The following is a 19,617-nucleotide window of genomic DNA, read 5'->3' on the forward strand; positions in this document are numbered from 1 at the left end:
CATGGCGATCTCCTCTGTCGAATCTTTATTACCGTAATCTCTGTCCAGCTTCCCTTTATCCTTGTGTTCCTGTGAGTTCCTGCTTTTGCCTTTGGCTTCGAACTCTCGAGCCAAACAAAGCGTCAAGTCACATTCATGACAACTATGATCGTACCTCATGGGTACCAAGGCATCTAACTGAGTATTGGTACTGCAATCCTTGTCCAACTGACCTTTGCCTTTGTCCTCTAGCGAAATCCTCCATTTGATTTTGACTTAACGAACTCGAGCCAAACAATTTGTGGGGTTCCTTGAGAACTGTGCCAATGCATAGGCCGCTAAATGGATGGTTGACGATCCGTTATCCATAGCCACTTATTGCTTTTGGTCATTGTCGTCGTGGGTCATCGAGACGGATCCAAAAGTGCATCAAATCAGCTCGGAGGTGCTTCAATTTGAAGAGTTACCGCGGCGACAATTCCCATTCAAGTTAGTAGGGTATTGCATGTGTGTACATTCCATTTACGCAATCAAAAGCAAATACCACATGGGCAACGGTGTGGGGGGCCCTTGAGAAGGTTGGTTGGGACCCCATTGGGTGTCGTTCTCCTTCTCTCTCTCTCTCTTTACACATCTCTACCTCTCATTCTCTCTCTCTACAAGGAAATAACAGGAACTACCACTTGTGTGAAGTAGCACACATTCAAGCAAGGAAAGAAGTAAAGATTTGTGGAAGTGTAAAGTCTAGATCTTCACCATTTTAATTCCGCTGTTGTCACAAACGGGAGCGCATAACAATATAAAATATACTGGGATAAATAGAATTTATCACTTAATACTGAGGCCAAAGGATATATATATATATATATATATATATATAGAGAGAGAGAGAGAGAGAGAGAGAGAGAGAGAGAGAGAGAGAGAATGAGAAGATCGACACAGTACTGGGGACCAGAAGATGGGCTGGTCCCCCCCCCTAAAGAGAATCCTTTATTAGGGAGAATCTTTTTACAAGCACAAGAACCGGAGAAAACCCCTCCGTTCTAATTCTCTGACTCGATGGTCGTTCCTTCCCATAAGGGAAATTCGAGAGACGAGCTCTCAATCCTTTTTCTGTATGTACTCGGAGTCGAGACTCCACAAACAATTTCGGAATTCCGTTCCCAAAATTCCCATGCGTAGGCCGAAGCCTTTTCGCTTCTCCTTCGCGATGAAGTACCTGCAAAGACACACACAAACACGCGACAATGATTCGTATGGTGAATCCACAATAGATACCTATCGCTCTTGCGTGGGAAAAGTGACTTCCGTGCTTTGTAGTCTCACGATCTCTTGCGTTATCTGGCGGCAGAGTCTTCTCTTGCTGACGTTGGTAACTCCTTTTCAGTGACGGCATTTGGTGCTTTTATAGCTCCTTGGCCACGGCACGAATAGCTGCTCGCGTAGAGATCGCGGCCGTTTTTTTTTTGCTGTTCTACCCGAAATAGGGAGAGAGAATTTGGTGGCTGGTTTTGTTGCTTTATTTTCTAAGTGGGAGCCCACTTATTAAGTGGGCGGGCGGCATATTTTAAAATTGGTCTGAACCTGCCCAAAAACTCAATAAAACCTTATAAGTTTAAAACAATGCTTTTCACAACACTTCCCAGGTGTCCCTAGATGCAACCACATGCACGAATGCAATGCAAACATAGATTCTTCGCGGGAAAGCGTTTGCTCTTCCGGGAAAACTCGTTAAAATATTCCGCTTTTTAAAAAAAGCTTCTCAGAACCCATCTTTATTCTTGTGCTTGCGTCTTTACGCGTTTTCCTTTTTCCAGTTCGGATTTCCTCTTGACTATGGATATCCCCTTTCCGATGCACCCGTCACCCACCTTGTGACGCATCAGGAATACCCATCACCTAGTCCTTTCCTATCGAACTTACGGTACAATCTCCTTCACGATGCTCACCCATCCTATGATGCATCAGAGATCTCCGTTCCTGGATGGTCGGATACTTCTTCCCGATGCTCCCTGTCACCCATCCGATGTGACGCATCATAAGTACCCGTTCTTGGTGGCCTTACAGATATTCCCGTTCACAGTGCTCCCGTCATTGCTTTGAATGACGCAATAGGAATACTTTGTACTCGGATGTCTCCAGTGAAAAAAACCCTCTCACTTAAAATTCCAATAATTCATTTAGAATTATTTTTCCTTGGTGTTCCAAGCGAGAAAACCCTCTCACTTATAAATCCAATAATTTATTTCGAATTATTTTTTTGTCAGATAAAGCCAATTTAGCAACAGTTGCACCTGACAGTTTTGCTTTATGTTATTTTATTTTCTTTCTTTTTACTTGAAGCTCTTGAAACAGGCAAGTGGACAAGGCTTGGAGGTCCGAGGACAATGCATGGCCAATGTGAATGTACTAGTAGTATCACATGAAACGCGTTTTGTCCCTTCGAAACGAGACGAAACAAGAAACGCAGAATAGTCTATGATGTGCGACGTATTTTATCACGAGTGTGACCATGTATATAGGATGTATCCACCTACTAGACTCCAAAAGGTTAGGTTTCCTATAACCTCTAGATACATATGTGTTTCATCTTGGCATTTTCGAAATGAAACGAAATTTGTCAAAATGAATACATGAAACGTTTTTGGTTACATTGGAATGTACTCAACTACAGTGATCTTGCAGAGGTAGGTAGAAGTGTAACCAACAACTGTGCACAAGGTGTACCTAGTCACCCATAATACCTAAGAGGTTGGTGGACCCAAAGTACAACCATTATGCATGCATTGGCCCCTACATCCGGCGCCCCTTTCGGTATTTCTTTTGTTACTAACGAAGTAATAAGTAAGAGAGTACAATTGCTGGGGAGTCCACTTTGCAACTATGCAACCGTGCACTGATCTACAAGCGTGGGCTCCCAAGGCTCCATCATAAAGGTATTGGGCCCAAGGGCAACTAATTGCAAAAGCGGCATCCAAAAGCAAAAACTGCTTAAAACATGGCACTGCCAAGAAGCTCCTAAGAAATCAACTGCTGCAAAAAGTCAACTACTATGTCAGCACTTGGAAAAACGTGGCACATTTTGCGGCGGAAATTCAGTGTTCATACGGTGCCACATCTGTAAAGTGTGGTGTCACAACTGGCTGGTTGGTCTCTCTCTCTCTCTCTCTCTCTCTCATGGGTCTCTCATTGTTTTTAGGGTTTCGCCACTTCTTCTTTCCTGTTTTAAGGGTTTTGAACTTGCTTTTTGGCTGTTTTTAGGGTTTCGTAACTATTTTTTTGTTGTTTCTAGGGTTTCGAAACTAATTTTTCTTGTTTTTTAGGGTATCGTCTCTGTTTTTTGCTGTTTTTTAGGGTTTCTAATCTGTGTTTTGCTGTTTTTTTAAGGTTTCACAAGTGTTTCTTGCTGTTTTTTAGGGTTTCTTACATTTTTTTTTGTTGTTTTAGACTATCTTCTTCTTCTTCTTTTCTCTCTCTCTCTCTCTCTCTCTCTCAATCATAGAAAGCGTCGAAGAAGTACCAACGGCTTCCCCCACGTGTAAGAAGACGCATCCCTCGCCGGCCGTCCACAAAGCCTCTTTCATGCGGACAGGGAAAAAAATGGCGGCAATAGAGAAGGAAATGAGAGAATGGAGAAACAAAGTTGAAGAGTGGAGGAAGGAGAGGAGCACTATTCTTCAAAGATGGACCGAAGAAAGAGATGGCATGTGTAGGAGGATCGCTTTGCTCGAGGAGAAAGTGGTCATCCAAGATTCCATCATCCGAAATCTACAAGCAAAAAGTGGGCAGCTCGAAGAAGGCGAAATTCAGCCATCCATGATGGAAGAATTGAATACCATGAGAGAAGAAATACGGGTTATCAAGGAAGGTGAGGAGAAGAAGTCATGGGCCGCGGTCATCTCCGCAACCCAAAAGAAAGTAGAGGAGGTCGAAAAATGGATCGAGGTTGCCAAGAAAGGGAAAGGTAAGGAAGCTCTTTGTACACCCAATCTTATTAACATGACCCTCGAAGAGGAACAAAGGAGGAGGATGCGGGCTCTACATGTGAGGGTAACCGGCCTCAAGGACATAGACAATGTGGAAAAAGAAGTCACAAGCCTCATATCCATGATGGGGGTGGACAAGCCTTCACACACAAAGGCATGGAGAGTGGGCAAGAAGAGTGATGGCCCAGGAGAATCTTCGAAAGGGAGACCCTCATACTACGATTCCCCTCCTTGGAAGAGAAGAAGGAATTTTTGATAAAGAGACCTACTCTCAAGAAGACGGGTATTTTTCTCGGTGATGATCTCACTCTATCATAGCTTGCGCATATGAAAGAGGTAATGCCAGAGATTATGGCGGCAAGGGAGAAGGGAAAGATGGCCTTTTACAGAGATGGTCGGGTGGTGATTGTAGAGCGGCGCTCTACATGACGGTGTGAGACCTATGGAACCACACTGAAGATGGCTAGTTGGAATTGTAATGGATCTATGAGGTTGGACGTTGGTGCCTTTGAGGACCGTTTCAGAGACAGGGACATTGTTTTCTTCTCAGAGATGCATCAGGCTCCCAGGCAGCTGATGCCACATGTGGTGGGATACAAATGGGAGATGGCCCACAGGACAGTCGCGAGATTTGAGCATGGGAGTAGAGGTTTAGGAGGAGTAGCAGTGCTATTTGAGGAGGAGTTACAGCCACTACTACATATTGTACGGAGAGATGATCATGCTAGATACATGTGGGTGAGGCTGAGAGCTGAGATAGGCAGATTTCTATACATTGCATATGTTACTTTCCCCCTAGTACGTCAGTAGATGCTGCATCTAGAGAACAATTGCCTTTCTCTATACTAGCTGATGATATATGGGAGTATTCTAGGAATGGTGATATCATCCTCCTAGGGGACTTCAATGCCCGAACGGGCAACTCTCAGATAGTCTTCTACGACACTTGAAATGAGATGCTTAAAGAGCTGGATGTGGGTGAGTTGGGGCTTGACAAATGCTCACATGACAGAGAGCAGACAGTATGGGAGATACCTTACGGAGATGACGACCACACAAGGGTTAGCCATACTTAATGGCTCATAGCGATTTCTTGGAGCATCCGGTTTCACATGCTTTCCACACAGACACATGGCCAGTTTAGTGGACTATGTTATGGCACATCCGAGCTTTATTCCTTGTATTCAGGATTTCATAGTGGGTGCCAGACCAGTGGGCGTAGCAGTGGATCATGCTCTTTTAAAATTGTCCGTTTCATTTCAGTATAGTACAACCCAAACATCAGGAGGCAGATCACATACCCGTTATACATTTACACCAAAGCCTGACTCAGTTTATACAGAGGAGATCTATAGCCGTCTATTCACAACTGGTCCTGGCCTCTCAGTGGAGGAGTTCACCACTTTATTGACTGAGACATTGCATGGTGCAGGATAAGAGGCATAGCCACACACTCAGAGGTGGTATTCTTGGAGCATGCTCCATAATAGTTGGTATGATGAGGAGTGTAGAGAGATGAGAGCCAAGCTTCAGAGGGATCTTCTATTAGGAGTCATCACTTATAGACAATCTCGGATTGCTTCCCGATGCCTTGTGCGACAGAAGAAACGAGCTTACTTGGCCCAGATGGAGCGAGACTTGTATCAGCTGTTCTTGAGTAGAGACTTAGGAGAGGCACGGCGATTCTTTCATGAGCACTCCCCTCCCCCAGTGATTACTTCTCTTGATATGTGGGGCCAATATGCCTCATGGTTATATACGTTTCCTGGCCAGGACTCCCTTCCAGATCCTACAGAGCCATGCCCACCTACCAGCTCCTTCTTTACCACTGAGATGGTAAAGAGAGCCATTGACAGGATGAGGACCAGCAGTGCACATGATCATGATGGTCTAGTAGCAGAGCACTTTACACATGCTAGAGATATGTTGGTAGAGGTTCTTGCCGTGTTGTTCAATCGTCCCATGTGTGAGGGGTTACCTGAGACTTGGAGTTGTCTACTATTGTGCCTATCTTCAAAGCAGGTGATCCTACAGGGCTTGGCAATGATTGCACTATTATGGTTGGGCACACATTGGCACGGTTGTATGCATCCATTCTTGAGCAGCAGTTGAGTAATTGGGCAGAGGGTGAGGGTGTACGAGCAAAGGGCCAAGCCGGTTTTAGGAGGGGTTTCTCCACTCTTGATCATATTCTGACACTCGGAGCCATCATCGAGGAGGGCAGGTCACATGGGAGACGGATTTATTGTAGCTTTGTGGCTTTCCGCAAAGCATTTGACATGGTATCGAGAGCTCAATTGATGCGCAGACTGCAGGAGATGGGGGTGCACATAACGTTGATTTGGGGGATTATGGCTCTATACAGATCAATGATGGGACATGTACGCACTCCGGAGGGGATATCTGAATTAGTTCACTCCACCATTGGGGTGAAACAGGGTTGCCCATTGTCTCCTACTCTATTTGGTATGTATGTTGATGAGGTGTCTGATTACATTGACAGAGAGGGTGATAGAGGTGCCCAACTGGCAGGGACGTGGATCCCATTGTTGTTATATGGTGATGATATTGTGTTGATCTCTGACTCACCAAAGGGTATGCAGCGACAGTTGGATGCATTACACAAATTTTGCAAAGGATAGTGGATCGTCTGTAAACCTTGGTAAAACCAAGGTCATGGTGTTTTAACACCACACCACAGTGGATCAGGAGATCAGCACCGACTGTCACATATGGTCAAGAGATTGTAGAGTATACAGATGCATACACTTACCTTGGGTTGTCTTCACTCGGCCGAGGTTTTCTTTGGGAAGAGCAGCAGAGACTAGGGTGACTAGAGCTTTTGTGGCCTTGGGAGGCTCGGAGAGTATATGTTCGCAGGTTCAGTTCCAGGAACCTCGGACAAAGTTATGGCTCTTTGATATCTTAGTAGCCTTAGCTATGTTGTATGGGGTGCAGACATGGGGACCTTCTGTAGGCCAGGATGGTTGGAGACGTATGGAGAGGCCCTTGGTATCTATGATCCCCCGACTGATCAAAGCCAAGGCCTCCGTACCCCACACTATCATTCGAGCAGAGCTAGCTGCCCCTTCTATGGAGATTGAGCCGCTTACCAGATAAGTCTCCTTTGTGCACAGCTTGTGGGATACTACTAGAGACAGATATGCTAGACTGGCCCTTGAGTCTTCCAGACAGTTAGCTCTTCAAGGGGACACTTCATGCTGGTATGCATAGATGACATCATGGTTTCAGACGCATGGTTTCACCATGGGTTGACTTCCCCCTTTCCAGTACTCTCTTCAGGCACCCTCGATGTCTCTTACATGGGTGGATATTACTAGACTCATTCGTCAGGACCTGATCCAGCTGGATACCAGGAGGACATGGATAGAGCCGCCACAGGAGTTGGGCACGAAGATGGCTTTCTATAGAGAGAATCTTCTCCACCTCACAGGAGACAAGAGATGGGTTTGTGATTCGACCCAGCTACATGGACACATATGTCTCATGGTTTGCGGTGTGCCATTGGTCAGATATGCACATCCTCACATCGGCTGGAGATTGAGACTGGTAGACTTAGAGGGATACCAACAGACAGCAGGATGTGCCGCTGATGCCACTTAGAGCCAGAGACAGAGCTACATTACATATGTGATTGCACAATGTACGATGAGATACAGGGCCGTTTCCATTGCTTATTCAGAGAGGGTTTCGGTCCGTTCTCTAGGGTCATGAGTATGAGGATCAGAGATGTCTTGGGCTATATCTACTTGAGTTACACAGATATAGAGACACTTTATTGGGGAGAGATAGAGAGAGAGACAGTCCCAGAGACAGATTACAGATTTCTTTTCACTAGATATGGGACAGCCAGAGGAGCATTCATCATTGTAGAGCTCGGCCCACACTCATTCGGCCACTACTGGCACTCTCATTGACCGAGCACTGGAGCTACAGAGATCCAGATGACCACGATTGGGAAAGCAAAGGCGGTTGCTATAAAAGAAATAGATCTCGTTAATGCTACACTAACGGAGGAGAGGATGCGTCAAGCCCGGAGGCTTAATGTCAGGATCACGGGAATCAAGGAAGTAGAGGGTACTTCGCCAGAAGAGGATGGCGCTGCCCTATGTAAAACGTTGGGTTACAATGTAGATGAACCGCTCCCCTTTAAAAAGGTATGGAGAGCAGGCAAAGACCTCACAAGGGAACGTGCCCTTATCCTTCAGTTTGAGAATGATGCAAAGAGGATTGCTTTTCTCAAGAAGCAAGTCATCTTGAGGGATCTAAAGGATAAGACCATATATATGGATGATGACCTTACCCAGGCACAAGTAGCCCATCGTAAATGACTTATGCCTAAAGTAACAGCAGCTAGGGAAGCAGGCCAGAAAGCATTCTATAGGGATGGACACATCTTCATTGAAGGGAAGATGGTCGCATAGCACCAGGCGACCTATGGGACACATGAGCCACCAGGATCAGGCATACATATTGCAGTTTGAAACTGCAATGGAGCTTTATGAACACACCCAGGACGCTTAGAGGAAGTAATGCAAGGGCATGACATCATATTACTCACAGAGACACATCAGAGTCCGGAGCGAGGCCTACCCAGAATGGAGGGATACCAGTGGGAGTCAGCTTACAGGATGACCACGAGACAGAGTACTGCACGAGGATCAGGAGGTATAGCCATGCTTGTCAAGAGAGAGATGCGGGGGCAAGTCCAGATAGTGGCTCGGGATCCAAATGCGAGATACATGTGGGTTTGCTTACACCTATCTGCGGGACGAGTATTATACATTGCATTATGTTACTTCTCACCTAGAGGGTCGAGATATGCCACTTCTAAAGGAGAGGAGAATACTGAGAGTAGTGATAAGGAGGAGGAGGAGGAGACTATACCAATAGGCGACTCACCCTACTCGGCTCTCTCTGAGGATATTATGCACTATTCCACTATGGGTGAGGTCCTCTTGATGGGGGGCTTCAACGCCAGGACCCAGAGTAGGCAGTGTGAGATGTATGATATGGAGGACCTAGAGATGATGCTTGTTATGGAGACAGAGGATACAGGCGCCACCCGGATTTCTGATGACACTGGGTCAGACAACACTAGATATGGGCACCACTTACTAGAGCTTGGCGCTCGTCACCATCTGGTTATATATAATGGGATGTTACGGTGGCCTGGCTCCGGCGCATTGACATGCTTTCCATTTGGGGGGGGAGGGAGCACAGTGGATTATGTACTTGGATCCAGCCTTCTTCACTATACCACAGTGCCCGATTGGGGCAGATCACACATACCTATCTCTATCCTTTGCAGGTTCATCATTACACCTACCACACCCAGAGCCACGCATCACACCACGGTCTACTTCACACATGACCTGGCTGACATATATGAGCACCATGTCTATGATAGGCTACTCCAGATGGATCCGTCGGCACCCATGAGTACACTTACCGCTCAGCTCTCTTCATTGTTACACACATACGATGAGATCTGGGACCATGCCCCAGAACCGTTGGTATAATGATGAGTGTAGGGAGCTTTATAGACGTCTTCGCAGACTGCAGGCTTTAGGAGAGATCACTCAGAGAGAGGCCAGACAGCAGATGCGATCCCTTACACGCCGCAAACGGCGAGCATACGAGGAGGCACAGTATTGGGATATGTATCATCTACTTATGAGCTGAGATGCTGCCACAGCGTGGCGAAGGATTAGAGAGCCTTGCTCTCCTACCCCCATAGAGGATCCTCATACATGGCACACATATGCTAAGAGTCTTTACTATGTACCTCATCAGCCTCCGATCCCCCAGCCATCAGTATCCCGTCCTACCACATCGACTTTCTTTACAGAAAGTATGGTACAGAGAGCCATTAGACGTCTACAACATGGGAGATCGACAGATCATACAGGCATGCAGAGTGAGCACCTTATATGTGCAGTTGATACACTTGCACCTTTTATTGCCCACTTGTTTAACAGGGTACTAGCAGAGGGCTTCCCCGCAGAGTGGACCATGCACACCATAGCTCCTATTCACAAAGCTGGGGACATGACAGACCCCGGGAACTATAGGACGATCATGATTGGTCATACATTGGCCAAACTATATGGGGCAGTACTAGAGGCAGAGCTGAGTACACTTGCAGAGAGGGAGGGACTGCGCACTCCAGGGCAGGCAGGTTTCAAACGGGCTTTCTCTACTATTGATCATATCTTCACTCTCCGTTGTCTGATTGAACAGGCAAAGGCGAGGAAGAAGAGGCTATATTGCTGCTTTGTGGATTTTCGCAAAGCCTTTGACACAGTACCACGGGAGCGCCTCTTTCATCGGCTTCAGTCTTTAGGGATACCCACGGAGATGATATGGGGCATCTATGCATTGTATGAGAAGGTACTGGGTCGAGTACGCTGTCCAGGAGGTCTATCGAGACCCTTGCTAGCACTATTGGTGTGAAGCAAGGATGCCCACTATCTCCCACTCTCTTTGGGCTCTACATCGACGAGATAGCTAACTTCATCATACACAGAGGAGGAGGAGGAGTTGACATCTCAAGTACACTTGTCCATGTTATGCTATATGCTGATGACATCATTCTAGTGTCTGAGTCACAGGCGGGACTCCAGTTACACCTACAGGCTCTAGATGATTTCTATACACAGAGAGGGTTGTCAGTGAACCTTGGGAAAACCAAGGTTATGATATTTCACACATCTGGACACATTAGACGACAGGCGATCTTCACCCTTACAGGAGGCCAGATTGAGGTGGTGGATTCATATGTATACTTGGGTATCACATTTGCTAGCACAGCGGGACGCTTCTCTATGACGAGCAACGAGGGATAGATTGACACGAGGATATGCTGCTCTGGCCATGCTTGAGCGATAGTGTCATTAGGCACACTTTCAGGAATCCCGCACAAAGGGGTGGCTTTTTGATACTTTGGTCACACCAGCATTGATGTATGTAGCGGCAGTTTGGGCACCTGGGCTCTCTACTTCCTTTTGGACACAGATTGAGAGACCACAGATCTTGATGTTCTCACGGGTGATTCGCAGTAAACCTTCAGTACCACATGACATTATCAGAGGAGAGTTTGCTGCCCCGCCCATGCTAGTAGAGGCTCTCTTCCAGGTGGTCTGCTTTATTCACCGAGTACGAGATATGGACCCTGATAGACTATCTTGCAGAGCTTTTGAGGCATCTAGACAGCTAGCGGAGGATACAGATGATACAGTTATTGACTTGATGTGGGTGGGACATAGACCACTTACCACCTCTTCAGTACGATCCAGATGTCCCACATATACAGTTCTCACATAGTGAGAGGAACAGTTATGAGACAGGACCTATTACAACGATACACGACACGGACTTGGATCACACCCCACCAGCCCCTGCCCACGAAGATGCTATACTACAGAGACTCCTTTTTGAGCATCTCCAAGGATGGGTTTATTCAGAGGCCCATATATATGGATGTATACATGCCCCACAGTGCCCGAGTGGCGATTGGCCAGCTCAGAGTATCATCACACCAGCTTGAGATTGAGGCAGGAAGAGCAGCACGGGTCATTGGAGCAGAGAGGATCCGCAGACTATGTCAGGAGGAGGTTGAGAGCGAGGAGCATTACGTATGTAGGTGTAGAGCATACAGTGACATCAGAGATAGATACACTTCCTTGTTCAGTGGACACCCCACACTACGCCAGATCATGGAGTCTACAGACCAGCGCCAATTTGGCCAGTTCTTGACGGAGATACAGCGTCATAGGGAGATGCTACTAGGATCCTATTACTGGGAGGGAGAGACGGCAGCTCCAGCTCACTGACTTCTTTCAGAGATCTACTACAGTGCATATGCTGACACAGGAGGGGGTTACCCTTCAGTGAGCTGAGGACCTCCGAGCCAGACGGAGAGGGAGACCGAGAGCATTTGGTTACAAGACACCTGCACTACAAGAGAGGGAGATTACAGAGATTCGGGCTCATCATGAGCGCCGTATTCAGGAGCAGATCGCTCATTTACATCTACATTCGGAGATCATGCTACAGGGGATTTTTACTTCGCCATCGCCTATGTATCACATATTACATCCTCATTATGGGACTGGATGGAGCTAGCTAGTTTGCATTGCATTCTTGTACACCCCTACGCATATATTTCACATACCCTTAGTGTTAGTGCTCCATCTCCCACCCCACTCCACTCATCACTCCTATCTTACTAGTTCAGTCCTATTTTATTTTATTTCATGTTATATTTTGTCATTTTTCTGGTCACCCAGAGGGCATTGACAGTTGTACATCGATTTTGTCTCATAGGTCGAGTTCGGCTTCTAGTAGACGTTAATAAAGCTCTCTCTCGCTCTCTCTCTCTCTCTCTCTCTCTCTCTCTCTCATGTCAGGTTGCCATGTCTTCACTTTGTGACATTATTTCTGTTTTATAAATTAATGATGGGCAAATTGAAATTGTTACGAGCTTTTGGGGATAAGGACAAATTTCGTGCCAGGGAAGACATACTTTGTGTGTATCCTTAGGAATATTTTGAATGTGGGATTACACCATTGGGCTAAATGTGAGATGGAATTGTTCATGTGGACCCTATGTGGCATGGAGGCTGTCTTTTTTGTGGCCATTGTCCACAAATTCGAGCTTCATAAATTCTAATTTTATTTTCTACCTAACCATTCTCAAGGATGCATACAGATAGGTTTTCACATTTTTCTATACGTTATTGAGAACCTGTTCAAATAATTGAGCACCTTATTGGAGAGGTTTTAGGTTTGAGGATCTTAGATCGACGCATTGTTTATCTCTGGAAGAAACATGTCTGCTTAATATTCATGAAATATGTTCAGACAGAGTACAAGCAACACTTGAAGAGACAACGAATGATATGACTTATCGATTATTAATGGTGTAACACTCATAGTGGGGTCTTGTTTGTAGGCAGGTATAAAGTTGCTTTATATTATGCTATGAAATGCTAGTACTGGTTATTTTTCTTGTTTGATGTATATAACAGATGCTTCGTAGCATTGTTTATCTCTAGAAGAAACATGTCTGCTTAATATTCACGAAATATGTTCAAACCGAGTCCAAGCAATGCTCGAAGAAAGTACAAATGATCTGACTTATTGATTATTAATGGTGTAACATTCATAGTGGGGTCTTGTTTGTAGGCAGGTATAAAGTTGCTTTATGTTATACTATGAAATGCTAGTACTGGTTATTTTTCTTGTTAGATATATAACAGATGCTTCGTAGGCTTTCTCAAATTTCAAGCATGTCCTTTCAGTTAAATGAATTCTTTCATGTAGAGATTCAATCCGTTTGATAAGCCTGTTTTTGTTTCATAGCTCATTGGAGCTTACAGAGATTCCTGAAGATTTCATGAATCTGGTTAAAGCAGCAGGAGTAACCGCTGTTACCGAATTGAACTTGCACAGGTTTGTTGTGTGTACTACTATGGAATTTCTGCAAGTTTTTATATCTTTGGCAAGTTCCTGTATTTTGATAGAGAGAAATGAAATGAAATGTTATATTAATGTCTTCAAAAGGCCAAAATGACCTATGAGACCAATCTGTTACAAAATGGTGAATCTGATACCATGTTTGGGTAGAGAGAAAAATGAAGTGTTATATTAACGTCTTCAAAAGGCCAAAGTGACCTATGAGACCAGAAAGTTACAATGTGGTGGATCTGATACAAAGCTAGAGTAACAAAATAACAACATAACAAAATAGAAATACTATGGAATCCTAAGCTGCTCGATGTGAACTAAACCTGAGCAGAGACGCCGTTCAAGGAGCATGCCTCAGAACAGTTGGTATGATGAGGAATGCCGCCAGACTAGAGCTAGACTTCAGAGGGAGGTGCTTTTGGAGGACATAACTCACAGACAGCCACAGATTGACTTCCGACGCCTAGTGCGGCGAAAGAAGAGAGCATTTTTGGCTCGACTAGAGCAGGATCTATACCAGCTATTCTTAAGTCAGGACTTGCGTGAGGCATGGCGGCTCTTTCATGAGGAGTCCCCCCCCCCCGCCAGTGCCTCTACAGAGACCTGGGGTCAATACGCGTCAGCTTTGTACACAGTACCTGAACAGCCACCCCTTCCCGACCCCCCGATCCATGCCCACACACATGTGCTTTTTTCACCGTTGAGGTGGTGAAGAAGGCCATTGATAGGATGAGGACTGGGAGAGCATATGATCATGTTGGCACTAACAGAGCTTCTAGCAGTTATGTTTAACCATGCCATGTGTGAGGGCTTGCCTGATACTTGGAGCCTATCTACGATTGTACCTATCTTCAAGTCAGGAGACCCTATGGAGCCTGGGAATTATCGCACTATCATGTTTGGACACACATTGGCACAGTTGTACGCATCCATTCTTGAGCAACAGCTGAGTAACTGGAGAGGCATGGTTTAGGAGAGGTTTTTCTACTCTTGACCATATCTTGACACTCAGGGCCATCATTGAGGAGGGCAGATCCCATGGGAGATAGATCTATTGTAGGTTTGTGGACTTCCGCAAAGCCTTTGACCCAGTACCCAGAGCTAGATTGATGCGCATATTACAGGAGATGGGAGTACCCACAGAGTTCATTTGGGGGATCATGGCATTGTACAAATCAGTAGTAGGGCATGAACGCATTTTTGAGGGTCTATCTACACCGGTTCACTCCACTATTGGGGTGAAGCAGGGCTGCCCGCTCTCTCCTACTCTATTCGGTATGTATGTGGATGAGGTTTCTGACTACAATGAGAGCTATGGTGATAGAGGTGCACAACTGGTAGGGACATGGATTCTACTATTGTTATATGCTGATGATATTTTGCTGATCTCCACTTGTGTAATTGACATCGAGGGTGCCTGAAGAGAGTACTGGAAAGGGGGTAGCCTGTCCATGTTGAAGCCATGCGTCTGGAACCATGATGTCATTTGTGCATACAAGCATGAAGTGCCCCCCTGAAGAGCTAATTGTGTGGAACACTCAAGGGCTAGTCTAGCATATCTGTCTCTAGTAGTATCCCACAAGCTGTGCACAAAGGAGACTGATCTGGTAAGAGCCTCAATCTCCATAGTAGGGGTGGCAAGCTCTGCTCGAATGATAGCGTGGGGTACGGAGGCCTTTGCTCTGATCAGTCGAGAGATCATAGATACCAAGGGCCTCTCCATACGTCCTCAAGAATGGATGCACACAACGGTGCCAATATGTTCCCAGCCGTAATAGTGCGGTGATTCCCAGGCTCTATATGATCACTTGCCTTGAAGATAGGCTCAATAGTAGATAGCCTCCAAGTCTGAGGTACCCCTCATACATGGCACGATTGAACAACACTGCAAGAACCTCTACCAGCATATCTCTAGCATGTATAAAGTGCTCTGTTACTAGACCATCATGATTATATGCCCTGTTGGTCCTCATCCTGTCAATGGCTCTCTTTACCATCTCAGTGGTATAGGAGGTGCTGGTAGGTGGGCATGGCTCTGTAGGATCTGGAAAGGGGTCCTGGCCAGGAACTGTATATAACGATGTCGCATACGGGCCCCACACATTAGGAGAAGTAGTCATTGGGGGAGGGAGTGCTCATGAAAGAATCGCCATGCCTCTCCCAAGTCTCTACTCAAGAACAGCTGGTAAAAGTCTCGCATCATCTAGGCCAAGTAAGCTCATTTCTTCCGTCGCACAAGGCACCAGGAAGCAATCTGAGACTGTTTGTAGGTGATGACTCCTAAAAGAAGATCTCTCTGGAGCTGGGATCTCATCTCTCTGCACTCCTCATCATACCAACTAGTATGGGGCATCGTCCCAGAATGTCGTCTCTGACGCGGCTGAGTGTGTGGGTATGCCTCTGATGCTGCACCATGCAGTGTCTCTGTCAGTAAAGGTGCACTCCTCCATTGAGAGACCAGGACGAGCTGTGCATAGACGGCTATAGATCTCCTCTGTATAAACCGAGTCAGTCTATGGTGTAAATGTATAACGGGTATGTGACCTGCCTCCTGATGTCTGGGCTGTACTATATTGAAATGAAACGGACAATTATAAAAGAGCATGATCCACTGCTACGCCCACTGGTATGGCTCCCACTATGAAATCCTGAATACAAGGAATAAAGCTCGGCTGTGCCATAACATAGTCCACTGTACTAACCCCGTGTCTGTGTGGAAAGCATGTGAAACCAGATGCTCCAGGAAATCGATGTAAGCCATTAAGTATGGCTAACCCATGTGTAGTCTTCATCTTCGTGAGGTATCTCCCATACTCAGTCCGCTCTCTATCATGTGAGCATTTGTCAAGCCCCAAGTCACCTGCATCCAGCTCTCTAAGCATCTTATATGAAGTGTTGTAGAAGACTGTCTGAGAGTTGCCCGTTCGGGCATTGAAGTCCCCTAGGAGGATGATATCACCATCCCTTGAATACTCCCATATATCATGATCTAGTATAGAGAAAGGCGACTGTCCTCTGGGTGCTGCATATACTGACGTACTGGGGGGAAGTAACATATGCAATGTATAGAAAGCGGCCTATGTCAGCTCTCAGCGTCACCCACATGTATCTAGCATGATCATCTCTCCGTACAATATGTAGTAGTGGTTGTAACTCCTCCCTAAATAGCACTGCTACTCCTCTTGAACCTCTACTCCCATGCTTAGATCTCGCCATCTCCCATCTGTATCCCACCACATGTGGCATCAGCTGTCTAGGAGCTTGATGCATCTCTGAGAAGAAAACAATGTCCCTGTCTCTGAAACTGTCCTCAAAGGCACCAGCGTCCAACCTCATAGATCCATTACAATTCCAAGTAGCCATCTTCAGTGTGGTCCCATAGGTCTCACACCGTCATGTAGAGCGCCGCTCTACAATCGTCACCCGACCATCTCTGTAAAAGACCGTCTTTCCCTTATCCCTTGCCGCCGTAATCTCTGGCGTTACCTCTCTCATATGGGCAAGCTGTGAGAGATTGAGATCATCACCGAGGAAAATACCCGTCTTCTTGAGAGTAGGCCTCGTTTTGAGGAATTTCTTCTTCTCTTTCAAGGAGGGGAAGCGTAGTATAAGAGCTCTCTCTTTTGAAGACTCTCCCGGGCCATCACTCTTCTTCCCCACTCTCCATGCCTTTGTGTGTGAAGGCTCGTCCACCCCCATCATGGATGTGAGGATTGTAACCCCCATCATGGATGTGACGATTGTGACCTCTTTTTCCATTTTGTTTGTGTCCTTGAGGCTAGTTACCCTCACATGTAAAGCCCATCTAGAGAGAGAGAGAGAGAGAGAGAGAGAGAGAGAGAGAGAGAGAGAGAGAGAGAGAGAGAGAGAGAGATATGAAATGAAATGAAATGTTATATTAAACGTCTTCAAAAGGCCAAAATGACCTATGAGACATCCTTGTGGATCTAATCCAATGACTGGGTAAAAAAATAAAAATGAAGTACGGCGAAAGACAAAAACTAAAAGACTCAAATTGTTAGCTTGAAATCATAGTCAGCCTGAAAACGTAAAGACTCAAATTATCATCCATGCCCGAGGATGCTCGGCATCGGGCGTTGTCCGAGAAAGTATTGCATCGGTCGCAAAAGAGCTTCGTCAATATCCGCCTCTGTAAATAATCATACTGGCGGTCTCCCATGTCGTGCTAGAATAGTCTTGATTCTCTGGTGGAGCCTCTATCAATGTCGTGGTCGCCTCCGTAGACGTGGGCGTCTAGCTCTCCCGAGCTCAGTGGCTCTATTCATAATATACCTCTGATAGAAGTGGGCTCTGAATTCTGCTGCGAAGAATGCTCATCCGGCTGCTGAGTCCCTGCTCTAAAGAAGTCAGTGATCTCTCTCTGTGAATGTCTCCCACTACCTGGTCTTTGAAAGAGACTTCCCTTGGGTCTACGTAGCTCTTGCAAAAACAACCCGAGGCATCTCTGATCCTGAAATCTCATGACTCTAGCCAACGGTCCAAAGCCCTCTCTAAATAGCCAGTGAAAGCGGCCTCGTATCTCGTAGTATACCGGACAATGACAAATGTGATGTAACTGTCTCTGGCTCTATATGACATAACTGGCATATCTTGGCTTTTGTTGGTACTCTTCCTAAATCTGCTTGTCTCAATCTCTAGCTGATGCGATATTGTCCGCATCTGACCAATAGCACATCGTATCCCATAGGATTTAGGCCTGTCTGATCACATATCCATCCTCTCTTAGTTGAAGGAGATGCTCTCTATAGAAAGCCATCTTCGTGCCCAACTATTGTACCGGCTGTATCCATGTGCTTCTGGTATCTAGTTGAATCGAACTTTGACATATAAGTCATCCTCTCTTAGTTGAAGGAGATGCTCTCTATAGAACGCCATCTTCGTGCCCAACTCTTGTACCGGCTGTATCCATGTGCTTCTGGTATCTAGTTGAATCAAACTCTGACATATAATTCTAGTGGTCTCCATCCGTGTGAGAGAAAGGGAGGGTGCAACCAAGGTGTACAAAGCATCTAAATGACATTGCATCCCCTCCAGGGAGTCGGAAATCAGCACAATATCATTAGCATAGATAGGTACGAGAGTGCACAAACTCCAAGTATGTGGTAGGCCCTCGCACATGGCACTGTTGAACATCACTGCTAGAAGCTTTGCAAGCAGATCTTTGGCATGTATAAAGTGCTCTGCTACCACGCCATCGTGATCATATGCTCTCCTAGTCTTCATCCTGTCAATGGATTTCTTTACCATCTCAGCGGTAAAGATAGTACGTGTGTGGGCATGGATCTGGCGGATCTGGAAGAGGTGGCTGCCCCGAGACGGTGTAGAGAAATGATGCATACTGACCCCATACTTCCGTAGAGGTGAAGACTAGTGGGGGGGAGTGCTCATGGAAGAGTCGCCATGCCTCGCCTGAATCCTGGCTCAAAAACAACTGATATAAATCATGCTCTAGCCGAGCTAGAAACGCCCTCTTCTTTCGTTGTACCAAACGTCGAGAAGCAATCCGTGATTGTCTATGAGTAATGACCCCTAGAAGTAGCTCCCTTTGAAGTTGGGCTCTCGTCTCTTTGCACTCCTCATCATACCAGCTATTTTGGGGTGTGCTCCCAAAACGGCGGTGCTGTCCAGGCTCAGTATGGGGGTATGCCTCCGTTGCTGCATCCTGTAATGTCTTTGTCAATATATAAGTGAGCTTCCCTAAAGGTCTTCCCGGATCCTCTGTGCATAAGCCTCTGCAGATACCATCTATGTAGACAGAATCTATCTTTGAAGTAAATGTGTATCAGGTGTAACAGACTTGGACACTCCAAGTCAAGAATCAATCGCGATAGCACCAAATAACCACTTCAAAACAATTCACAGATCACAATAGATTTGCACTGGCCCGGCGGAGTTCCGTGCCTAGAGATATTGGCCCCAAAGATTGGCACCCCTTTCGGTATTTCTTTCATAGTAACAGGGAATGGCCGTTTTCAGGTCTCCGTTCCCCGTTCCCATTCCAAGTTCCCGTTCCGAATCCCCGTTCCATGTTTCAAACGTGAGTACCCGTAACAGGGAATGGCATCTTGTCCCGCGTTCCTGTTCCCCGTTCCCGTTCCTGGTAACTATGAAATTTTCTTTATGTACTAAAAATCAATGT

General features: G+C 46.1%; 1 protein-coding gene across 1 annotated transcript in view; it reads left to right on the forward strand.

Moving 5' to 3' along the window:
- The window catches only part of LOC147457446 (dynein regulatory complex subunit 7-like), a 318,156-nt gene that overhangs the window by 24,977 nt on the left and 273,562 nt on the right, over window positions 1–19,617 (forward strand). The window contains exon 2 of the mRNA XM_086512336.1: window positions 13,353–13,442. Within this exon, the coding sequence (XP_086368462.1) occupies window positions 13,353–13,442 (90 nt within the window). The remainder of the gene's footprint in view (window positions 1–13,352; window positions 13,443–19,617) is intronic.

This window comes from Adiantum capillus-veneris, chromosome 5, assembly GCF_014529385.1.
Source record: "Adiantum capillus-veneris isolate H3 chromosome 5, ASM1452938v2, whole genome shotgun sequence".
NCBI lineage: Eukaryota > Viridiplantae > Streptophyta > Polypodiopsida > Polypodiales > Pteridaceae > Adiantum > Adiantum capillus-veneris.